Source organism: Callionymus lyra, chromosome 2 (genome assembly GCF_982586985.1).
Source record: "Callionymus lyra chromosome 2, fCalLyr1.hap1.1, whole genome shotgun sequence".
Classification (NCBI taxonomy): Eukaryota; Metazoa; Chordata; class Actinopteri; order Syngnathiformes; family Callionymidae; genus Callionymus; species Callionymus lyra.
In genome coordinates, this window is record NC_141819.1 from 8,796,613 (window position 1) to 8,821,660 (window position 25,048).

Here is a 25,048-nt window from a genome sequence, read left to right on the forward strand (position 1 = left end):
GATTTTTAATTGCCAACCCCTTCGCTAAACCCTTTAAACAGAAAGCTGAAAATAGTGTTTTTGGCGCCCTCTAGTGTCAGAACTGTTACGTCGAAGAATCTCTTGTTTTTAAAAATCAAGTTGAAGACTCTTGTTATGCAAGTTTCTACGGAGCCCCTAAAGGGACATGGAAGAAAAAAATATATACATTTAGGGTTATCTCGTGATCCTTGTCTACAGAAGTATAGTTTTTTTACACATTTTTTTGCGAGATTTCTCTCAAAATGTAAATCCTATTTACTGGGTGACAATCTTAGATCGTTTTAATCAATAAATAGATATGGAGAAAATGAATGAATTAATGATAAAAAGATTAATAAAGATGCATTTAAAACATTTAATTTCAGAGAATCACCGTGATAATGAAGACGGTTACGCTGATGCTCATTTTATTACCGCGTTCTTAACGGTGTTTGGGGAATTTATTGCACGGTTTATAACTTTCTAAATTTTTAGCAAAAGTATTGTGTGAGTATTGAGAGATCACGCAATATACATTTTTTCTTCCATGTCCCTTTAGGGACCCCCTCAGTTTCTGGTTCTTTCTACTGGTTAATAAAAAATAAAAAAAAAGTAGTTTTACATATAAAAACACTGACCCACTGCTGTAAACCAGATTTGTGGTCATTTATTGAGATAATTGTGAAAATAATAGTTTAATTTTTTACAGTCATGACTAATGGAGGGGAAATAAAAAATAAAAAATACTATTAAATATTGTTACATATCGGGGAAACCATGTCTCACCTGCCAGGTTCTCGTGCACAGCCTTCATCTCGCTCTCCGCCCGGATGAACGCCTCCTCGATCACTCGGTTCTTCTCCTCCTCCAGGTTCTGCATCTCGGCCTCCAGGTGACTCTGAGCTCGCTGCATCTCACCCTCGTACACCAGGATCTACACACACATCAAGGTCATCAACCAGGATTCCAGAGCAACATGATGAAGTGCTGCTTTAACCAGGATCATCAATATCTATATTTACCATTTTCTATTTATATCACAAACACTTATTTCTTCCATTTGGTGTCAGAACTTTCCACCGAATAATCAATCAATGATCAAAACTTGAGACAAACAGTCACTTTAACACCGAACCAAGAACCACATTTTTTGCTATTTTCCTTTTAAATATAACAAACATTAAAACTTAATTAAAACCACAATATTTCACCATTTTAAGTTCAAGAAAAAAAAGTATAAAAAACATTCTAAAAAATACAAGTTTAGTACTGGAGGCTACAAACTGGGAGGTCAGGGAGACTAAGAGGTTTTGGAAATATTTCTCTCGGTGAAAGGTTCCAAACCATCAAGAGTAGACTTGTGTCTTGCTCATTGGCAGGGGTTTGTAGATAGAAACTGAGCCAATGGAGCATTTTAGCAAGTTCTTTTAGCAAAGTCAAGCAATTGATGTAAATTTAGGAAATTAAATGCATTGAAAAACTGACTTTAAAAATGAGATTTCTCCATTTTGATAAAAAACAGTATTGAGTTTGGAACCGTTCAACCTGAGCGTCTCTTCTGTGACGTCACAGAGTGGGGGGGCCCGACCTTTGATGACCCGTGAATGACCTGCGAGCTGCTCCTGTCAGCGGCCGTGGACAAGAGGTCGCACAAGTGGGCGTGGTCAGCAAGCAGCTGACGCCCGAATGCAGTCGGAGAGAAAAGTGTTAAGACCGGGAGTGACGGGAGAATTAGACAAGTTTGCACTGGTGACTTAAAGTGTTAGCATGTTAGCCGGTTAGCCTGTTAGCTTCTGCTACAAACATATATATATATATTTTTTTTTGTACATTTTCTAATTATTTCTCATGTGGAGGCTTCAATCCAAGATGGACGTTACAGTCGAAGTGGACGAAGATGAAGACGAAGACAACTGAGCTCCAGTCGCTACATTAAAATGAACAAACATTTTTCTCTATAACTCTAAAAGTAAGAGATTACTCTGAAAATAATCCCAACCAACAAGTCTCCTGGTGACTAGGTTCAAAAAGCGGACGTCAGTCTTAGCATGTCAGAGCTAGCATGTCAGTGTTAGCATGTCAGTGTTAGCATATTAGAGCTAGCATGTCAGAGCTAGCATGTCAGTGTTAAAAGAATTTTGGGTGAACTATCACTTGAAAAAAAATAGAGTTCCAGTCAGATGTAATCACGCCCTGCTTTGTTTATACAATGAGTCCCTTGGAGGTGGAGACACTCACAGCAGAGTGGGTGTGGTTACGCTCAACAAGATTTCATCTCCAGAAAAAGTGTTTTCAGTGGGCGGGGCTTAAGATCATTTTCACATCACTTTAACGCACACTTAAATCTACACATCAGTTGAACTTTGACCCGTCTTCACCTGCGTTCTCAACTGGGCGCTGGTTCTCTGCGACTCGTGCAGCTGCGTCTCCATCTCCTTCAGGAGCTGCCTCTGGACCGACACCTGCTCCTGCAGGGCGGCGTTCCGGACCTGCATGTCCAGCAGAGCCTTCTGGGAGTCCGTGGACTCCACCTCCACCGTCTGGGTCACGTACTGAGGAGGACACACCAGAGGAACCGGTTTAGGTCTTTCTAATCCAGACTTAAAGTTGCACGGACTCACCTTGACTCTAGGAGGCGTCGCCGCCTGGCGGGCCAGCTCCTCCTCGCACTCCTGCAGCCGGACGGTCAGCTTGTCCTCCACGTCCGTCTGCCTCCTCCTGGTCTCCTCCAGCTGCCGTCCCGAGTCTTCCAGCTGACGCTGCAGCGTCTCCACCCTGGACGTCTTCTCCATCAGTTCTCGCTCCAGATCCAGCAGCCGGCGCTCCCGGTTCCAGGCCTGGTTTTCACTTCGACACGCCTCGCGCCGCGACACATCCTGGACCCCCGAAGATTTTCTGTTAGCCTCCGGGTTGTGTAGTCCGTAGTGTCGTGTTGTGTAGTCCGTAGTGTTGTGTAGTCCGTAGTGTCGTGTCGTGTAGTCCGTAGTGTCGTGTCTTGTAGTCCGTAGTGTAGTGTACTCCATAGTGTAGTGTACTCCATAGTGTAGTGTACTCCATAGTGTAGTGTACTCCATAGTGTAGTGTACTCCATAGTGTAGTGTACTCCATAGTGTAGTGTACTCCATAGTGTAGTGTACTCCGTAGTCCATAGTGTAGTGTAGTGTAGTCCGTAGTGTAGTGTAGTCCGTAGTGTAGTGTAGTGTAGTCCGTAGTGTAGTGTAGTCCGTAGTGTCGTGTAGTCCGTAGTGTCGTGTAGTCCGTAGTGTCGTGTAGTCCGTAGTGTCGTGTAGTCCGTAGTGTCGTGTAGTCCGTAGTGTCGTGTAGTCCGTAGTGTCGTGTAGTCCGTAGTGTCGTGTAGTCCGTAGTGTCGTGTAGTCCGTAGTGTCGTGTAGTCCGTAGTGTAGTGTAGTCCGTAGTGTAGTGTAGTCCATAGTGTAGTGTAGTGTAGTCCATAGTGTAGTGTAGTCCATAGTGTAGTGTAGTGTAGTCCATAGTGTAGTGTAGTGTAGTCCATAGTGTAGTGTAGTCCATAGTGTAGTGTAGTGTAGTCCATAGTGTAGTGTAGTGTAGTCCATAGTGTAGTGTAGTCCATAGTGTAGTGTAGTGTAGTCCGTAGTGTAGTGTAGTCCGTAGTGTAGTGTAGTCCGTAGTGTAGTGTAGTCCGTAGTGTAGTGTAGTGTAGTCCGTTGTGTTGTGTAGTGTTGTGTAGTCCGTTGTGTTGTGTAGTGTAGTGTGTACCTGGCTGTGCGTGTCAGGCGTGTGGAGCTCCGAGCACCTGAAGGTCTTGAGCTCCTGCTTCAGTCGCTGGTTCTCCACCTCCAGCAGCTCCAGCTGCTTCTCCACGTCTGTCGCCCCCTGGTGGAAGAGAAAGATAACTTCAGATTCAGATTGTGGACTCTGCACCGTTACAGTGTGTGACACAGATCTAGATCCTAGAGAACTGGGACCAGATCCCCACGTGAGTCTTTTATTGGTAATTAGGTTACATTTCCTCCCGCCGGCCTCCCAGGAATGTGCAGCGACTCACCAGCTCAGAACGAAGTCTCTCCACCTCCTGGGTCTGATCCAACAACTTCTCCTCCAGATCCTCCACCTGGGAAAACCAGAAATCTCAAGGTCACATTTAGGCTCATTTGAAAGGGAGAAAAAAAAAAAAAAGCAGTTGAACTGAGATAAGAGGGTTTTTTGAATCCAATGTAAATGTTTTTTTAGTAGAGCATAGTTTAATAGTAAATAAACAATCATGGTGACATGACCTGCAACATATTAAAATAGGATTGTATCAATTATTTTATACAATAATTGTCACATATTATCAAATATGTGCTTTTATTTTATAAAACATTTTCATCTGGTATTTCACCTTGTGTCTTACTGAGTGAAAGGTTTGGTATAACAATACATAACATTAATAATACTTGGAAAAACTAAAAACACAAAACTATTTTTTGGGATATAGTGTATTTAAAAATCTAGAGATGGAGAGAGCGGGTGGAGGGGCTTGAGAGAGCAGGTGGAAGGGCCTGAGAGAGCAGGTGGAAGGGCCTGAGAGAGCAGGTGGAAGGGCTTGAGAGAGCGGGTGGAGGGGCCTGAGAGAGCAGGTGGAAGGGCCTGAGAGAACGGGTAAAGGGGCCTGAGAGAGCAGGTGGAGGGGCCTGAGAGAGCGGATGGAGGGGCCTGAGAGAGCGGGTGGAAGGGCCTGAGAGAGCGGGTGGAAGGGCCTGAGAGAGCAGGTGGAGGGGCCTGAGAGAGCGGGTGGAAGGGCCTGAGAGAGCGGGTGGAAGGGCCTGAGAGAGCAGGTGGAGGGGCCTGAGAGAGCGGGTGGAGGGACCTGAGAGAGCGGGTGGAGGGGCCTGAGAGAACGGGTAAAGGGGCCTGAGAGAGCAGGTGGAGGGGCCTGAGAGAGCGGATGGAGGGGCCTGAGAGAGCAGGTGGAGGGGCCTGAGAGAACGGGTAAAGGGGCCTGAGAGAGCAGGTGGAGGGGCCTGAGAGAGCGGATGGAGGGGCCTGAGAGAGCGGGTGGAGGGGCCAATTAATTAATTAATTAAATCCAATTAAAATGTAATTAAAGATAATTAATACCTTTATACATTTTATCCAATTAAAATAAGATTATTTAATTTGTATTTTCTGACTGAATGTTTTGAAAGTGTTCAGTGGTTTGTGTGTAAACGGCCGCAGACAAAAATAGCAACAACACAAAAGACTTGTCAAACACTGTAGATGTCAGTGATCATCAAGTCATTATGTGTTTAGTTCATTTAATTTGAAATAGACGCTTCTGAGGTGAACCTGCCGACAGCGGCTCGTTGAGAATTAAATGGTTTATTCTTCGAGTCGAGATTTCGGTTGGAGTCGTGGTTCATTAATACGTTAACAGTCTACACCTGTTGAAACGGATCTTTTGTTTGAAGTAGAACCTGCTGGATCACTTTTGCAGGCTCAGGGAGTTAAACTCTGAGACACGCCCTCCAGTTTTTGATCGTTGCCAACGAGCGTTTCGGTGAAAAGAGATGCTGCCTCATCCATCGTTGCTGCTTCATCGACTCTTGATTCACATCAGTACGTTTGTACAAAACTCTATTTTCATTTAAATATTGACGTTAGAAAATGATCTTAAGCTCCGCCCACTGAAAACACTTTCTGGAGATGAAATCTTGTTGACCGTAACCACACTCTGCTGTAATGGTCTCCACCTCCAAGGGACTCATTGTATAAACAAAGCAGGGCATGATTACAGCCAAATGGAACTCTATTTTTTTCATGCGATAGATTTTGTTCTTCTGGAGATTAAATCTTGTTTACAATTACCCCGTCCACTCTGCTGTGATTGGTCAAGCATGGAGGTTTGTCACTGCGCATCATCAATCACAGAAGTCTCCCCCCTCCAAGGGACTCGTTGTATAAACAAAGCGGGAGAGATTACCGCTGGCTGGAGGAGGAGTGAAGCCATTATTACATCATAATGGACTCTCGTAACCTCTCGTTCGCCCAGATTTCAGAGCAACTTTATAAAGTAATAAGTTGAAAACATGGTCATGATGAGGAACTTACCGCATCTTGGAGAGAAATACTTCAACATTTGAAACATGCGAGTCAGGAGAGTTGGTTTTTCGCATTAGATGACTTTTCAAATTAATCCGAAATACTTGTTCGAGGGTTTTAATCGTCAGTAGTCAGATCTTAAATATGAAAAGTTGAAATATGTCTGAACTTTTCTTTGAAATTCTCAGCGATTTACCCATTATTGAGCTAAGAAACAACATCCAAATGCTTATATTTCCCCGTTTATGTTTACCATCTATGATAGTAAATTTAAATCAAGTCACTTTGCTTAAAGGTTTCCCTCAATAAATGAATTATATCCAATTCAGATGTATTCTCAGCGATTTAATCAGAAAATGTGACTTCAGACGTACCTGTGATCGCAGCCGAGTGACCAGCTGCTCCTCCTGACCGTGACCGGAATCGGGCAGCGCCGGCCTCACACCTGTGCGTCAATGAAGAAGCCACAGATAAATAACATCGTATATAAACCATGTGTAGAGTGTCTCCACTGTCCGGGACTCACTTCTGTCCAACAGGATACGTTCCCGAGACACGTCTCCAGCACACGAGCGCTCGTGGACGCTCTGCTGCTGCAACTGCCGCAGCAGCAGCTGACGCGCGACTTCTTCAGTGTGAAGTCGAGTCTGGAAATCACACACTTTGTCCTGTAGAGTCTGGACACACGAGGAAATGAAAAGTCACTTTAATGAATCAAGATGAAGTTACAACAACTACAAACAGGCTCTACATCTTCCCGTCACTCAACTATGAGGGACTACAGGTGTTGGACGCTCGTACGACTACAGGGCAAGAATGCAGAAAAGGTTTTAGTACATGAGCGAAAGTGGACAGACAGGACCAGGTGACCCTCTGGTGCTGGACGGCGGGGAAAATGAAAAGCAGAATATTGAGAAAGAGGAACAAAAAGTGAGACAAATGGATCAAAAACAAGTAGACAAACACCTGTACAAACTGAAGAAAAAAATGTATAAAACTACTAGAAAAATGAACTGGAACAACAGAAATTAACGTTAAATTGTAACAAATATTTTGATTACATTACGAAATGTACATATAAAAAAAGAATTTCATATCCTACGCAGCTAAAAAATGGTATAAATCCAGCAAGATCCCGGCGATGAGATGATATTTAACAATTAACATTTAAATTTTCACCCAGTCTGTTTATTTGTGTTGCAATTAAACCTCCGGCCGCTAGATGGCAGCAGTCATATCCTACGCAGCTAAACAGGGATTGAAACACCGCAAGATCCCGGCGATTAGAGGATAAAGTCCGATCACCCATTATTTATTTGTTTAAAACAAGGGAGACAAAAAAAATTATCTTATATTATAAGCAATATATGAAAATTACTGAATAGAAATAAAATAGATTCATGTTTTACTAGTTTTCTTATTTTCTAATGAAAATAGTGATTTACTTACTAATGGATAAATAAGTGAGTGATTCAAACCCAAACTTAATGTTACTTTTATTTATTTATCGAGTTCCTAAAGTTGAAAACGACTAATATTAAAAAGGTAAAATAACAAAAAGGTGCGTTTATCTTAAAGCAGTTTTTCTTTCTAACAGTTGTGTGTCTTTGACCTCATGGATCTCAGCCATGCGAGCGTCACCTGGATTAGCAGCTCCTGGCTTAGTAGAGGCGTGTATCGGCGATACCATATGCATCATGATACGAGGGCAATAATATGATTGCGTTATAAGGATATATATGTGTAGTATTGTCCAGTACTTGACTCTGGAGTTGCAGAATTTACAGACCACATGACTTTTGACGAAGTCGTAACTGTCCAATCATCAGCTTTAAAAGCTGCTGGAGTCGACTGTATCCTCTCGTCCTCAGTCATTGTCGGGATTTCAATGTTTATTTAGCTGCGGAGGACGTAATGACTGCTGCCATCTAGCGGACGAAGGTCAATATCTGAATTTTAATCGTCACTTATGGAGAGTTCACTGGCTTGAAGTTGACACGTCTATAACATAAAAACTAGGCGTGTTATAAAATATCAATATGGCAAAATATCGATGTTCTTTTCCACATTAGTACCGATATGCGATAGTACTAATCGATTATTTAAAAATGTATGTATACTATATACATCATGTTACCATAGTTTGTTTTTTGAACTATAATAAAATATATTTTACAATTAACATTCAAATTTTCACTCCATATGTTGATTTTTGTGTTGCAATTAAACCTCCGGCCGCTAGATGGCAGCAGTCATATGCTACGCAGCTAAACGGGGATCGAAACACCGAAAGATCCCACCGATGAGAGGATAACGTCAAATCACCCATTATTTATTTGTATAAAACAAGGGCCAAAAAATGATCTTATATTATAAGCAATATATGAAAATGACCAAATAGAAATAAAATACACACATTTTTTACTAGTTTTCTTATTTTTTAATGAAAATAGTGATTTATTTACTAATAGATGGATAAGTAAGTGATTCAAACCCAAACTTAATGTTAATTTTATTTATTTATCGAGTTGCTAAAGTTGAAAATGACTAACGTTAAAAAGGTAAAATCTAAAAAAAAGGTGTGTTCATCTTAAAGAAGTTTTTCTTCCCAACAGTTGTGTGTCTTTGAGCTCATGGATCTCAGCCATGCGAGCGTCACCTGGATCAGCAGCTCCTGGCTGGACGTGTTTGAGTCGACGAGGTCTGCGGAGAGAGACGGCCTCTGAGAGAAGGCTGAGCTGGGCAGAGACAGGAAGGAAGCGTCGTCGTCACCATCACTCATCAGAAAGTCCACGGAGCTCACTGGAGGTAAACATAAACAAACATTTTTTATTCATAACTATCCTTGGAAGAGGTAAATTCACACTTATAAACACAAATACAGGCAAAAACAACAACAAGATCTAATCAAATATAATCAGGCTGAACCACCTCAGATCCATATCCTGCCAAGAAAGTCTTGTGAAATGTGGAAGCAGATTTGTTCATCTGGCCGATCAGGTTCAACTAGTTTTAGCTCCACGAGGGAAAACACCAAGAGGTTTCCAACATTTTCTCTGGTGAGCAATCCTGGCCCGGGTTGCCACAGAAACCAGCGGGACCAGATAACACATGATAACAGTCGCAGACACATTAACCCGGGTACAACAGTGTGTATGCGTGTGTGTGTGTGTGTGTGTGTGTGTGTGTGTGTGTGTGCGTCAGTTCAAGGCCAGAAACACGATCAACCTGAGAACCATCTCCCCTGGAAAACATCGAGCACTGAAAGAAACGTAACTTCTCTGAGAAGACTCTGGACACCACGAGTACAGGTAACTACGAACGTTCTTGTTGAGAAATAATGAGACAAATCATGTGAACTTTTAGATGAACTGTTTACGTTTCTTGTTTGTTTATAGTTCAATAATGTGTGTGTAAAATTATTTTATTTTTTTTACAATTAACATTCAAATATTGACAGTGGTTGTTGCTTTTTGTTTTGCAATTAAACCTCCGTCCTCTAGATGGCAGCAGTCGTTACGTCCTCCGTAGCTAAATGAACATTGAAATCCCGACGGGAGACTGAGGACAAGAGGATACAGTCGACCCCAGCAGCTTTTAAGCTGATTTTTTAGCTGATGTTTGGACGACTGTCAAGAGTAATGCAGTCGATATATTCTGCAACACCAGAGTCAAGTATTTGACAATACTACACATATATCCTTTTTAATAATACATTTTATTTAAAGGTGTCTACTACAGTATCACACACATATATATACTGTATATATATATATATAAAAATCAATCATATTATTTCCCATGTATCATCATACATAACGCATCGCCAGATACACACCTCTACTAAAAGCATTGAGGCAATATAATTATTCCCTTATTTCCAAAAATTGATTGGCGTTTAATTTCTGAAATAGTTTTAGACTTTGGTCAAACCTCTTTACTAAACTGTTTTGTATCGAAGAATAAAGAAGGATTATAGAAGTTATCAGTCGTACAAGTTCATCGTCCTTTTTAAAAAATAAAAGCATGCAACATGAAATTAAAAACTATTCTTTTTTTTGTTAACAATTAAACTACTTAATGTAGGATTTTTCTAATTACATTGAAACCAATTAAATCTTATTGTTTCGGTTTTTTTCACATCATGGACTATTTTTGGAGATTCTGAAAGTAAGAATCAAAAATTGATTGGTAGTATTTTTAAGGAAAATATTTGAAGGAATTCGAATTAAATAATCTTTAACGTGCATTTCTTATATTATGTTTAAGTTTTTCTTTTACCCCGCTATTGATTTCAGAATATTTTGTCACCATTTCTTCCACCCAAAACAATTCTGCTTTTCTTTTTGTCCGTTAAATATTTTACTCTAAACCTTCCTGTCGATGTATCCAAGCATCTCATTCCTCGTCATCAGAAATATTCAATTTGAATGGTTTCGTGAGATCAAGGATGTTTAACTGCCGACAGGTTTGTCCTGGTTGATCCAACAAGGAGTGGACCCTCCCTAACACAGCAACTTTAATTTTAGGAATCTGTAAAGCTTCTGAGTTGGTGACAGGAAAAAAATAAACAGACATTTAAAGTGTACAGTATTGACTGTGCAAAACTTTTTCTAATCTAGTAATAACCTTCATTATTGCAATAATGCCTTGTCTGTCAAAAGACTAGAACTAAATACTCATACTATGTTTAAATGCTCAACTCAGTGTCGCATTGTTTGGGTTTTTACACTTTGACATCATTAGAATGAAAACAAATATTTTATTTGGTTTATTACATAGTAAGTAAGTAAGTAATAGTTATTTGTAAAGCACCTTCTTAGGTCACAAAGCGTTTGAACAATCAAAAGCAATACATATTTTAAAGTACGAATATAAAAACAAATGTAAAAACTCTTTTTTCCAGGTTCTTTCAGGTTAGTTTGGATCGATAACATGATTTCTGTCTGGAAGGATTTCTCTCCTCTGGTCCTGAAGCGTGTTCAGGAACCATCAGTAGATTCTGATCCACAGACCTCAGAGCCCGAGCTGGGGTGTAAGGCTGGATCAGATCACTGATGGAAGGTCTGACCATGAATAGATCTGAAAGTAAGAACCAGAATTTTAAAGTTGATCCTGAAAGAAACTGGCAGCCAGTGAAGAGTTTTAAGGATCAGAGAAATGTGAGTTCTTCTACTAGAGCGGCTCAGAATTCTGGCTGCAGAGTTTTGTATCAACTGCAGGCGAGACAGATCCTTCTTGTTTAGACACCAAAATAAACGTACATGTGTACGTTCTTAAACTATGAGGAGATCTACAGGGAACAAATGCAATATTTAGAGAAAACCCAGGTATAATTTTTGCACGATTGAGGATTGAAGATTTCCGTTTAGACAAAACTAGCTCTAATGCTGTTAAAACATTTTTCTTTTTTTTTTTAAATCATTTCAAAGAAATGTGTTCAAATATAGGATGTAAAAGGGGCTTATTTTTTTTAAATTGCATAGTTCATTAATAGACAGATTTGTAAGAGACGTTCAGTGAAGATGTTCAGCTTCTAAATTTAACCACGAGCAACATTTGATTGCACAACATGAAGCCGAGCCATTAACAACACATTCACAATCAGAGTTGCAGAGAATGACACAGTGGGGCAGATAAGAGGAGGGTGAGGACGCTATCACCGATTAGTCAACAGTTTCTGCCATAAAAATAAAACAATGCTCGCACCACTTCCGAGCCAATTGGTCTAAAAGAATCGAAGACTTTTTTTTTTAATGCTAGCAAGGCCAATATTTTACATCCATTAATTAAAAGCGTATTAAGGCTTATTTTTAAGACCCAAAAGATATGTTCTTTTACTGGATAAAGGAAGAAGATGATTACAAGATCAAGTTTGATGGACGCACCAAATGAAAACATGAATAGGAAAGATGAGAGACTGGTGAGAATCATCATCAAGGTATGTTGACATGGAGGATGATGACTTGTTTGGCAACCACTGAACGAAGATGACGGAACGTTGAACTGCCATAATGAGGCCATTTTTTCACAATTTAATACGTACAAGTTCAAAGTTTTCGCCACTTCATTAAATCACCGTTTGGCTCCTTTGTCAGTTCAGCATTTGTGTAATGGGTGAGCATAAGTATTCAAGTACAGAGTTCCATTAAAGATGATTAAACTGGCAACTACCCAGTTTTACGAGAAGAATTTTCCATCTTTCGTACGGTACCTTCCTGCATCACCATGTTGCTTAAGTTAAATAAAAATCCTTAAAAAAGGTATGGGATTATTTTCATAGTATTCTATTTCTTTTTGGAGTTGGAGGATAGAAATGCCTCCAACGCACTTGTTTTTGTCTTCATCGTCCGAAAAGACACTTAAAAACATCCAAATACCTCCATAATGCTCGTCTGTAACGTCCATCTTGTATTGAAGCCTAGACACTAGGAAGATGGACATTATAGACGAGCAGTATGGAGGTATTTGGATGTTTTTAAGTGTCTTTTTGAACACATTCCTCTGAAAATAATCTCAACTCTTAGTCGACATGAGGGCGAGTACAAAAAATGTTTGGAATTACAATTTTGGGTGAACTATTACCTTAAGACCAAAACGCTGCATTGAGCGACGGACCAACAGAAACCAATCAGTCGTGTTTCCTCTTAGTCTTCCTCCAACAATACTTCCATTTCATTTTCAGACATACGTTGAAAAGTGTCTGCCATTATACATCAAAACAAGCCATTGTTTTCAGTTTATTTTGGACTTTGATTTATTAAAAAAAACTGATCAGAATTATTGTGGAAAAAAAAATAAAGTAGTAATTTGAGAAGTTAATAAAGTCACAGTAATAATGCAACAAAAAAAACGTTTATTTTACCATGTTTCACACAATCCAACACCACAAAGTCTTGAAGGGATTGATTTAAGCCGATATTGTCCCCAAAATGAGTGAGTTGATTGTTAACAGTCTTATTAGCTTAAACAAATCTAAGCCGGCAAAGTATGTCACAGCACAACAAACAATAAACGCATTCAAAATATCACAATAATGTCACCATGGTTACGCTGCTGCTCACCTGGTCCTAATAAAAAGTTCTCACAAATGAAGCTCAACTATGTCCGACTTCTGACAATCAAAAGATTAAAAACTCTTAAGCTTCCCTTAAAACAACGATCAGTTTAGAATCTAGGAAACAAGAAATGTAGTTTCAGACTAAAGTCGCAGGGTCGGTTCACCTGATCTGGATCAGCTGCTCGACTCTGGGGACAGGAATCCGATAGTCCAGGAAAAGCACATTCGGGAGTGAAGCTCCTTTAAAATCTACCTAAAAGCAACAATTACCGCTCACCTGTTTGTTCTCCGGAGCTCGGGTTTCCACTGAGAACTCCATTCATTACTTACAGCTCTGACTCACACACACACACACTCTCACACACACACACGTGTGTGCACAGACGAAAACAAAAATGTAGCCAATCTGGCGCTCGGCCTGGATGAATCCCCGCCCCTCGCCTTGAGTGCAACAACCTTCTTACTCACCATCCAATGACACTTCTTTCTTCCAGAGCTCTTGCATACAATGGGCGTGGTTAAGGTCCCAGGTCTTTCTCGTGCCAAACATGACCGTCGGGCTGAGCAGCGCGCTGGACCGCTGGACCGGCTGGACAAACGAAAAGAGGACAGTTAGTCAATATGTGTAAAACCAACCAAAACTGGTCATGAAAAAAAAGATTCCAAAGTTACTATAGATAACCCTAGGACAGGAGAGATGGCACAAGAGACACCAAAGACTAGAGTTGGGTTGATGAGGCCTCGTGAATTGTTCCCGTACCACCAAATTTACACAACACCGACACCTGCTGGATTGTTACTGCTGTTGCATGCAATGACACTCAAACACGCACGAAAATATATATAGTTTAAATTTTCCTTCATGTGCAAAAAAAATTATATTGAAATAAAAATGTGAATACTGTACTTGAGACAAGAACTGTGTCAATATTGTTTCTTAATTTATTTACAAATTCATATTTAAAAAGAATAGTTTTCCAAAGTCTTTGCACCCAAGCAGTTGCTTTCAGATATTCGATGAAACGGTTGTATCGGTTTTTATACTTTTTTTTAATACTTTTTATACTCGATACATGCATAGATGAATCGGTGCTGCTCGACCCATCACTACTTAAGACCCCTATTTATTATCATTACTGGGCATAATGAATCCATCTGCAGTATCTTGCTTGTGAATGAGAAAGTTGACGGTTTATTGATGTTGTTCCGTCTCATGCCGTTGTGTCACCACAACAACTGCCTCTCCTTGAATTTAGCTTTCAGAAAAAATGTTAGCAACAAGGTCTCCTTAATTAAGCCCTTAAAAAAACTTCAGATGTTTTGGGCAAAACCCAAATAATAAGCATGAATAATGGAAATATCCCACAGTAACTGTATCAAAAATGACCGAAAACACAATGGTAACCAAGTTTTTAGATGATTGACTCGTCAATTCACATTTACTTTCCTCTCTGTGCAAACGTGTTGTGTTGTTTGTCTGTGTAGGTTCTTATTAATCCAGGTCAATGTTATCCAAAGTGGTTCCAAAGTAAGACAATTTTTCCTAGAACTCTATGCAGTCAGCTGACTGGCCTATATTCACTTCCTGGGGGAGGGGGGGCATACAGTTAAAAGAACAACACACAATAAGGAAATACAAGTAATTAAACCCAATGTTAAGTTGTTAAATATTAATACATGTTATTTATGGTCCATTTTGTAAAGAGACAACAAATGCTTTCAAGAGACAAAGACACGTGATCGTTGGATCGTTCATCTTCAGACTATCCGTTGGTCATCCTCTGATATTTAGGTCCAACGTTACTAATACTTTAGGATTCAGAACCGCTCAGTTGCAAAGCAATGTATCGACTCCACCCTTTTAGAGTTTTCCCCAAAACCAGCATCTCTATCTAAAGACACTGTGGAACAACGGTCAAAACATTATTCAGATGATAGTTGAAATTCAACACTTTCAAGGTGACGGCAGCATCTCCAACAAAGTAAAGCTGAAGTAGCACGTCAAGAAAAGGCTTTGAAACTTTGACACTGATCTTGAGAGTCAGTTCTTTCGGCGCGGGCACAGAAGAACAATCTCAAACCATGTCCTTGGGGAACTAATCTGGATGATATTTTAGTCACAAAACACTTAAAACAAATGTTTTAACAACAGTTGGGTTAGCAATGAGCTTTTACTTAACAAGCAGTTTCTCATTTAGCGTTCCAATAAAGATTCCTTATATCCTAAACAATCTGAAAAGACTACTCGACTAGTCCATAGAAGACCGCCCTTTGCTCACCAGACCACGACCACGGCGGGCTTTGCGTTCGTAGCTGTGGCCACCATGCTCCCTGTCCAGCCAGCCCTTGTTGATGAGGGTTCCCACCCATCCCAACATTACTGCATCCCACTTTTACTCTGGTCCCATTTACAGAGAAAAGCCCAAGGCGTGCAGACGCGAAGAAGGTTGGAGTGCGTCTACCCCGACCGGCCCCGCCTGCAGCGCCACCCCTGGACCACATCCAACACCTGATCCGAGAGCAGCTGAACAGAGAGCTCTCCCTGGTCCAAACGTACAGACTACGGTAATCTGGTAATCCTTTGTAGCAGATGTCCCACTTAACCGTCCCAAGACTGCCCCACTTACTCAAGGGATCCGCTGTTGTGACTGGTGACACCTTAACACGCTGCCAGGTATGTTTTACATCAACCGCCAGGTCCCTTAAGACGGTCGACGCATAAGCTCTTTGTTTGTCCACAGAGTCACCTTCGCTCACCTTGAGATACGATCAGCTGGTCGGAGACGTGTTTGATTCCATTTCCGCTTTAATCTGATCACACTAAACTATCACGCTAGTCTACTACTAGTGTAATGTGGTCCACAGAACAGTGTGGTACTACTTCTAGTCCTGCCCGTTCAACAGTGGCCACTCTTGTGTCTTCATGCCTTCTGTTGCAGGTACACTTGATCCCGACTATTAAAAATGGATGTTCCTCTTTGTCTCCCCCACTCTCCCGACTTTCATTCCTCTTCTTTCAAACCTTAACTACCCTGATCCGGACCGGATCGTGAGAGGGTCCCGATCTCGTTCGTCAACTTCAAAACCAGGAGAGTCTCAACACAACATAAGAGTTGAACGACATCATTAATAACACATAAGGTTTTCTGGGGGTTTTTTGTACACATAGGTGAGCAATGGTAACAGACTTGGGCCACATGCAGACCTCTGACCTCGTAAGGGCCTCATAAATGCAGTCAAAGTAAAACTATACAAAAGATCTATAAATGTTTTTGATGGCGAACAATCTTAATTTTGTAAGGTTTAACTAATGAGTCACAACACAATAAAGAGGCTTTAGATTTATGTAAAGATGTCATGGCATAAGTGCATTTCGTTTTTTTTGTCATTACAAAAAAATATGAAATATATAAATGTTTCCTTAAGTTTCTTTAAATAAAATGAATACAATACGTTTTAAGAAAATGTTAATATAATTAATTTCATTAAAATAAAAAAAATGATTATCTCAGTTTCCTCATCATATTAAAGCTCCTGTTAATCATCGCTGTTGTGTCCCTTAAAACAACCACAATATATAATGTTGCCGACCCACAAAAGTACAGATGTTTGTTTTAGAAATTAAGAATATAATTGGAATTAAGTAAATAGACAAGTCATTTTTATTTGTAAAGTAAACCACGGCATTCTGTTCCACACCATTAACATTGCCACAAACAGTTGAAGGGCCCTTCTATAGTTTGAATTTACTTCAAGCCAGACTATAAAAAAATATATATATAAATGAATATATATAATAATATATAAAAAATATATTCAGTCCCTCAATTAATACTTCATGCAGCATAGTTTCAGAATGTTCATCTAAATGTATGATACATTGCTTTTTTTTCCTGCAAGACATGTTAATCCTGTTCTAATAGTGGCTGCAAGAAATTGATGTACAATTAAAATTGTATTTTTCTTTTATATACCAGAATTAAAACAAATAATTGCTTGAAATAATATTGTGGTGATTCTCTTTGTTAAATCTCTAAAAGTACCTGTGATAATTTCTTATAATTACATCACACATCTTAATGTGTAAACAGCCTTATTGTATTGTGTATATGCGAGTAGTTAAGGGAAGGTTTTTCCATTTAGACCATGAAACACCTCAGAGCTGCAGTCTGACACCCGACCAGAGGTGGAGCCATTGATCCGCACACATCTCAATACACGCTCACCTTATTCTAAATACCAACAATTGTATCATGAAGTTAAAAAAAAGACAATGTTGCAAAGAAGCGCTCTTCATCAACACACCTAGATTTGCCATCAACCCAGACAACACGTGAAACTGCTGATTTATTTTCCTGCTGAGCGAGGCTAAAATTAGAAAAGCACTAAAACCATAATTGTACAGAAGTAGAGTGAGCAAGTGGAAAAAAGAACCCACATGCAGCTGGAAACTGTGAATCTCGATTGCGAGACTTAGAAACACTATATACTTTAACATGAATGTACATTAAATATTAATTAGATTTTCAGAGGGCAGCAAATTCTTTTGTGTCGACCTCACCAAACCATTTTAAATTAAACCCTTTTAATTCTGGAACAGTACCAACAATATACATTGATTTACTAGCAATACTATGAATCCCAGGTAGTTAGAACAGATCTAAATGGTATATTTGTAACCAACAGCACCATTTTTAAAATCAATTTAAAAGCCAGTTCAACAAATGTATTTTTTATTAACATATATCTCTATATATTGAACCATTAAAGATTGACACAAAAGGTATAAATAAACTACAAAATAAGACACAAGTATATAAACGACACCATCTCTACACCTCCTTACATCATTAACTGTACACTGTTGAATAAAAACTAGGTCAAATCACTTCTCCTACCATGAATTTTTAGATTGGATGTAAGAGCAGGATCTGGATGCACGGTCGTGTCAAACATGTTGAATAAAAACCAAATTAAATAATAATTGTATAGATGTCAGGGTCAGAGCTGATGTTTTAAATAAAAGATGAACCAGCAGATCTTGTTTTTGTCTCGTCCACGCAGTGTGTCAAGCAAAACCAGAAAAAAAGAAAACACATTGGGCCATTTCAAATGGAACGTGACACATTTGCAGACTGGACATTTCTTTCTTTCACATGTCATCACAAAGACAACAATGAGGCAAAAAATGTTGGGGTGAATTGCAGCCTCGACAGATACCGTACGTGACGAGCTGCAGAGGCTGAATGGGACGGACGTTTTTGCCAAAATAAATCACATAAAAGAATGGATGGAAGAGCAACATCTCAATGTTTTATGATAATTCTTGTTATTCCCAAATCTAAATGGCGTATGAACAATATTATGACTCCAGGGTCAAAATGCATTTACAATTTGTACAATGCACCCAATGTGATACAGTGTGGTTCACATTGTATCACATTATTTTACTAATATTAAATATAAACAAAATTATTCATTCAAAGTTGTCTTCAGAAATGGTGAGGATGAAACAAATAAATGTCCCAAAATATAAATAACATTCACAATTTTCTGCATTAGGCAATTCTGTGAGAATCATTGTGTAAAATTGTTAAATTAACATGTTTTCTTTATTTTAAATAAAGGTCGACTATTAGACTTTGTAACTCTTGGGGGCAGGAAGGATGTATTGTGTGTTAACTTTTGTATCCTTTGAAGATCTTTGGGTTTTATTGCTTTATGTCTTTTTATACCTTTTGATTTATTTATTGTATTTTTCTTTTACATTTGAATGCATTATTTCTGCTGGAAAGAAGAATTTCTCCTCCGAGAATTAAACAATTAATCTATCCATTATTGTATCTATCAACTGTGTTTATTTAAGTGTGTGTTAAATAGATGTGTGACTCTATTGTATCATTAGTGTGTGTTTGTACAAAACTCTTTCCATTGAAATATTGACTTTAGAAAATTATCTTAAGCCCCGCCCACTGAAAACCCTTTTTTTTTTGGGAGATGAAATCTTGTTTACCATAACCACACCCACTCTGCTGTGATTAGTCAAACATTGGAGGCAGAAGTCTCCAACTCCAAGGGACTCGTTGTATAAACAAAGCAGGTTGTGATTACAGCTGGCTGGAGGAGGAGTGAAGCCATGATTACGTGATAATGGACTCTCGTAACCTCTCGTTCGCCCAGATTTCAGAGCAACTTTATAAAGTAATAAGTGACTTTAGTTAAAGTAATAAGTAAATGGTCATGATCGTCGTTACTGCACTCGTAGATGAAGACTTCAACTCTCCTGAATGACTTGCATATTGTAAATGTTGGAGTTTGGCATTAGTTGCATGTTAAATAAATCGCATTTTACATGGTTTTCTTTTATTTACAGTAATCCCAGTATAGCTATAATTTATAATTCAGGCAATGGTGTGCGTTTTGTCCTTCATGGCGTTTTGAATGAACCCACTTTAACCTCTCAGACGTCAAGCCATTGTGCAATGGAAGGAGAAGTCAATGGCGAACAAGTACATCTGGACGAACGGCAGAAAAATATATACACTTTAAATATATTACTGTCAAGTAAAAAAAAGGGAGAAAGGCCTAAAACAATGAACCTGATCGTAAATCCAACTAAAACCATCGTGAAGGTTGGTATAAATCCACAAATAAATGCTGAAGAAAATTTGAGCTTTTAGATCAACCAACAAATTTTGTCAGTCATTTCACGTCTGCAGCGTCAGAGAGAAATTAATCAGAGATGGATGTGTCGGCGTAACTTGAAGGTGAGCCGTTGATAGAAATGGCCATTTTTCATCCAGATGCACACACAGTATCTCATGAAATATGCTCCTGACAACATTATATAAACCACCTCCTCACACACTCATGCATCTCTTGGATTATCTGCAGAGACAATATGACGGGAATCCAAAGCCATGCGTTTTCACGTCGCTTCTGCATCAGGTTTCAAACCCACCCACCCCCCACCACACTCACTGCCTCCATCTTTGTTCCGCTCTTACCTCCGACTCGACGGCCTCCAGCCCAACATCATCCCTGCATCATCCTCGCTGCAGATTCACAGTGACGCGCAGCAGCAGGATCGGCCACCGAAACCCTCCCGACGACACGCTGCTTCCTTTCCCCTCTGTTCCCTTAGCAACAGCCGGCCAGCATCACACCTCGTCTGGCTCCGCCTCCTCATTCCCCCCCACTGTCCCATCGACTGATAAATGTTTCAGCCTGCGGCGGAGCGTGTCTAAGCCCCGCCTCCTTGTGAAAGATTCAACAGCCTTTTGTGTGTAAGCATGAGTGGAGGGAGACTGTTGACTACGAGGGGAAACAAGTGTTCAGTAGATTTGTTGATGACTATACATGGGATAGATTGATGGAAAATATAAACATGAGTGTAAAAAAAAAAATGTATGTATACAAGTAAATACACATGTCTTACTCATAAATAGGGCCTGGTATCAATCAAGACACTGTATCAACAACAGTCCCGGTTCCTAAACTATAGTATTTTTCCTTAACAATACAATATTTTTAATCATTCTCCAACAGAACTAAATTGACATGACACAGTAAAACTCTGCTTTGGTTAAAAAAAAAAAAAAAAACGCTAGTTGGACTAAGGCTGCATGATATATCTAAAGAATATTGATATGGCGATATTGGCACGTGCGATATGCATATCGAAAAGATGTGATCATTTATTATTATATAAATCAAGCATTTCTTAAATGTGCACTTTGCACAAGTTCAATACACAGCCCTACAGTATCATTCAAATTCAAAAAGTATTTTCTTGTTATTGTAAATAATTTCCATTTTAATTTAGTACCTGGTAGCAGAGAAAATGCCCTTTATCTGAGATATAATGAATTTAAAGTTAATTCAAAGCACTTTCCAGTACACATATTTGCAGAATTTCACCAAAATAAAAACAATTCATATCTATCTATCTATCTACTGTATATACCATCTTCATTAACTTGGTATATTCATAGAATTTTTAACCAAATTCTAAAGTGTTAAACTAAACTTGGGTAAAGATAATGGTGCGTCTGCGGTGAAATGTTCCAAAGTTTTGTTTAAAATTCCATTTAATTTAACGTTGAGAAACAGAAGTTCATTTTTCCCTATCCATGCATTACAGCCTCACATTGTGAGCAGAGCAAACCGTCCAACAACAACCAGAAAGAGCCACCAAACCTATCAAACAAATAGCTATACCTGCTTGTAACCTTGGCTCCCTCGAGTGATGTACCACCGATTGTGATACCCCTTAAATAACCAGTGTCTTTGTAAAACCAGAACATTTAAGCATTATGGGCTGCTCTATAAAAAAGTATCAGAAATTATACTGTTGTGTTAACAGCATGTAGAATGACATCTAGGGCTACATTTAAATTATGGAATAAAAGAAGACATGGCAAAAGAAAAGCTGTGTTCTTGGGATGGAAGAGCAATAGACTGGACACCAAACCTCTAAATTGCAACAGTGCGATGCTATTTTTGTATTGAAGGTCAAGTTAGTACTGTGTCGTAACTGTCAAAAGTAGGTTAGCACTGCTCCTGATAAAAAAAGAGGCCAGAAAACAGCGTTCATCACACTTTTTTTTTTTTAGTACTGGAATGTGTGGACTGGTCAGGATGACCCATTTTCACCATCAGCAACAAAGGACACGTGACAGTCAGAACTGAGTCAGGGGGCGATGAATGGACCGTTCTTCTGAAGCAACACATTTGTTGACACTTCATCCACTGGACTCGTGGACTGGACTGCAGTTACAGTAGACTGCAGTTGTAGTAGTACAATGAAAACTAAATAATAGTTTTAAAAGTACACATGACTGAAAATGTTGGAGCAGCTAAATATTGACGGCGCATCAATTTTAACCGATGACCAGAAAAGGCCGACACCTATTGGCAAGGGATTATCCATTTATGGATAAATGAATTGACTACCATACTATGAAGAGGAGTCAAAGTATAGAATACTTTCGTTGATGTCACATCTACTCATTAAAGCTGTAAAAAAAAAAAAAAAAAAGTATTGGTGAGGTCTTTACTTTTGTTTTATAATCGTGAATTATGAGGGAGGATCAATATTTCAAATAACTTATTGAAAGTAGGGCTACACGACATATCTAAAAAATATTGATAAATATCGATACGTGCGATATGCATATAAAAAAAAACGTGCAATAATTTTTTGTTGTATAAATCAAGTATTTATTAAATACGCAATTCGACCAATCAGTGTCATGTTCTGTAAAGTTGTCAATTTGTACTTCTATGTCTCGTTGTCGTTTACGTCTCCGTCCGTGAACTGTGCGGCGCAGCTTGCTATGGCGACGCGTCTTGTTGGCGCGCTGACTTAGCTCAGCATATCCACGGAAGTAATACTAACTTATGATCTAGTCAAACACTAGTGATCCAGTCACTCGTCTCTTTCAACCTCCTTTGTTAAAGAAACATATTGTAAGAACTTTTCATCTTGTCTCAGTTGTTTTCTTATAAGATCGTGAACTTCCAAACAAACCTGTCCGTCTTCACCGTATGCTAACGAGCTAAGTTGTTAGCATCATTTATAAAGTGTTATGTGTGCGTGTATGTTATAAGAATTTAAGTGATCAAAATGTTTGTCCCTCACAAGTTGGTGCCTCGTGACTGATAGAACTTGTGCATCATTACTGATAAAACTTGTGCATCATTACTGATAAAACTTGTGCATCATTACTGATAAAACTTGTGCATCATTACTGATAAAACTTGTGCATCATTACTGATGAAACCACATACCATGACGTTTAATCAACAAACTGTAGATGGTTCTTTTTTTATTCCTGCCAACCGAAGATCAACCCCCGCCAGCGCGTGTGCTCTCTCTAATCATCGATCATAGCTGTGAAACTAAATAAATGCATGAGGAAGTTTCAGATCGTTGGTATTCACCGAGATTGTTTGAGCGTGGTCTCTACGGTCCGAGTGTCTCCCCTCGCGAGTAACAAATTTTGACTCTGGTTGTTCTTAACTCTGTCCAGGCATCGGGAACTTAACAATTTCTCCCAACAGTGTACAAGGAGGTGGATTCATTATTGATATCACGACGCGCCGGTAGCTCCTCTCTGATGTCACTCAGTTTTTGCGGGAAAACGATACAAGTCCCTCGAAACTGAGAGTTATAAGTGATATTTTTCTACGATCATGTCGGCACAGAAGCGCGCAAATAAACAAAAGTGAAATATCGCATCATTTTTCTTCTCTAAAACCCCAGACCTACACTACTGTATTCGCGGCTACAAGAAATAATATCACTTTAATATTGATATCGCAATTCAAGACACTAATATCAAATATCGCACTTATTTCCAATATGGTGCAGCCCTAATTCAAAGTGAAGATTGGGTTGTTTTTTTAAAACATGGCATTACATTTTTTTTTACTGGTATTGCCAATTAAAATGTTGGTACAATGCAAAAACCCAACTTGCTAACAAATGAAAAATCAGACTAATGTTCACGGCACTTTAAAAAAAAAACTGACATGTTATTAAGTTTTGATCACGCGTGGGTATCAAAAATAAAAAGGCCGAAAAAAGACAAAGCATGTTTTGACACAACACGACTTACTACCGAAGCATTTCAGTCGATGGAACAACAAAAACAAAGTCTGACACCAAGCCCTAAACATTATTGCATTAACATTTAAACAATTTAAAAAGTCTTTTTGTTGTGAATTTTAATAATTGGGTACATTTCAACTACCTAGGCTACTGTCAAAGACATCCGTATTCGAAACATTTTATAGAAACTGATGAACCAGAATATACAAGATTTTTTTTTTTTTCTCCACAATTTAGACATTTAAAAAAAACAAAAAAACTATTAAGACTCAGATTGTTACTCTAAAAACAAGAGCCAGATGTCTGATTGTACAAGAGAAGACATCCTTCAGGATCTCCTCTTGTACAGATTAACGTTGACAAACACTGGGTTGTATAACTAAGCTGACAGAAACCCGCTGTTCTGCGTAACAAGTCAGGAGGTCGGCACATATTTGAAATGATGTTCAGCAGCAGTGCAGGGGCAGGTCATGTGACCAGATTCACATTCCAATGCTGGTGACAGGAAATGATGCGAGGGACGGACAGAAACACTATGAAACAAACAGTATTGCACTTAAAGGTTATTCATGATAAACATCAATTCTGCACTAAAATCTTAAGCCGAGCAGAAAAGCCGTTTAGTAGTGCACTTACAAGCTGTCAAATTAATCAAACACACAAAAATTAAACTTAAAATAGAACCTAAAGAGTAGAAACTTCTTAAACCCCTTGTAAAAGGTGAAAAAAAATGACCCTGAGACACTTAACTAGGTTTTGTGAATACATTGTCACACTGGCAAATAGGGGTGTTATACAATATGGATACAACGCAATACTTATTACTGCATCGATACTCAATAGCACTAGAATTGACCATTACTTACCAACTATGATTAAGATTTTTTATTTTTTTTTACCTTTGAAATAACATTTTACCTTTAATTCAACATTATTTTATGGTTTATATTTCAATAGTGTGTGTATAAAAGACAATTATTCAATGTTTTATTTTACAATTAACACTCATATTCTTGGCGTTTATTCATTTCTGTGCTGCAATTAAACCTCCAGCCCCTAGTTGGCTACTACATTAGTCATTTCCATCGCGCAAAATTAACAAAAAAAATGTTGACATGGCAGCGTTGAGTGAAAAAGAAAGGAAACACCAGAGTCCAGCAGCTCTTGTTTGGACAAATTTTGACTCTAAAAAAAGTTTAAAGTTAAATCATTTAACACTGAAGATACTGGATATTACATGCTGCTCCAGGTTGTTTGTGTTAATGCACTTCATTGTTGATACAAGTTTATTTGTTGTTCATATTTTGAGAAACACTTTCCTACAAACA

At 38.9% G+C, this 25,048-nt stretch overlaps 1 protein-coding gene across 2 annotated transcripts in view; it reads right to left on the minus strand.

The window, feature by feature from the left end:
- The window catches only part of kifc3 (kinesin family member C3), a 42,664-nt gene that overhangs the window by 6,722 nt on the left and 10,894 nt on the right, over positions 1 to 25,048 (minus strand). Inside the window, exons 2-12 of one of the 2 annotated variants that reach the window (XM_087783402.1) lie at positions 13,574 to 13,694; positions 8,705 to 8,847; positions 6,883 to 6,918; positions 6,572 to 6,722; positions 6,420 to 6,490; positions 4,028 to 4,093; positions 3,739 to 3,855; positions 2,622 to 2,876; positions 2,379 to 2,552; positions 1,589 to 1,675; positions 787 to 934 (exon numbers count right to left, since the gene is read on the minus strand). In XM_087783402.1, the coding sequence (XP_087639528.1) occupies positions 787 to 934; positions 1,589 to 1,675; positions 2,379 to 2,552; positions 2,622 to 2,876; positions 3,739 to 3,855; positions 4,028 to 4,093; positions 6,420 to 6,490; positions 6,572 to 6,722; positions 6,883 to 6,918; positions 8,705 to 8,847; positions 13,574 to 13,655 (1,330 nt within the window). In that variant the 5' untranslated portion in view covers positions 13,656 to 13,694. Of the gene's footprint in view, positions 1 to 786; positions 935 to 1,588; positions 1,676 to 2,378; positions 2,553 to 2,621; positions 2,877 to 3,738; positions 3,856 to 4,027; positions 4,094 to 6,419; positions 6,491 to 6,571; positions 6,723 to 6,882; positions 6,919 to 8,704; positions 8,848 to 13,573; positions 13,695 to 20,112; positions 20,230 to 25,048 lie in introns of those variants that run through there. The other variant, XM_087783403.1, reaches the window with a different exon arrangement.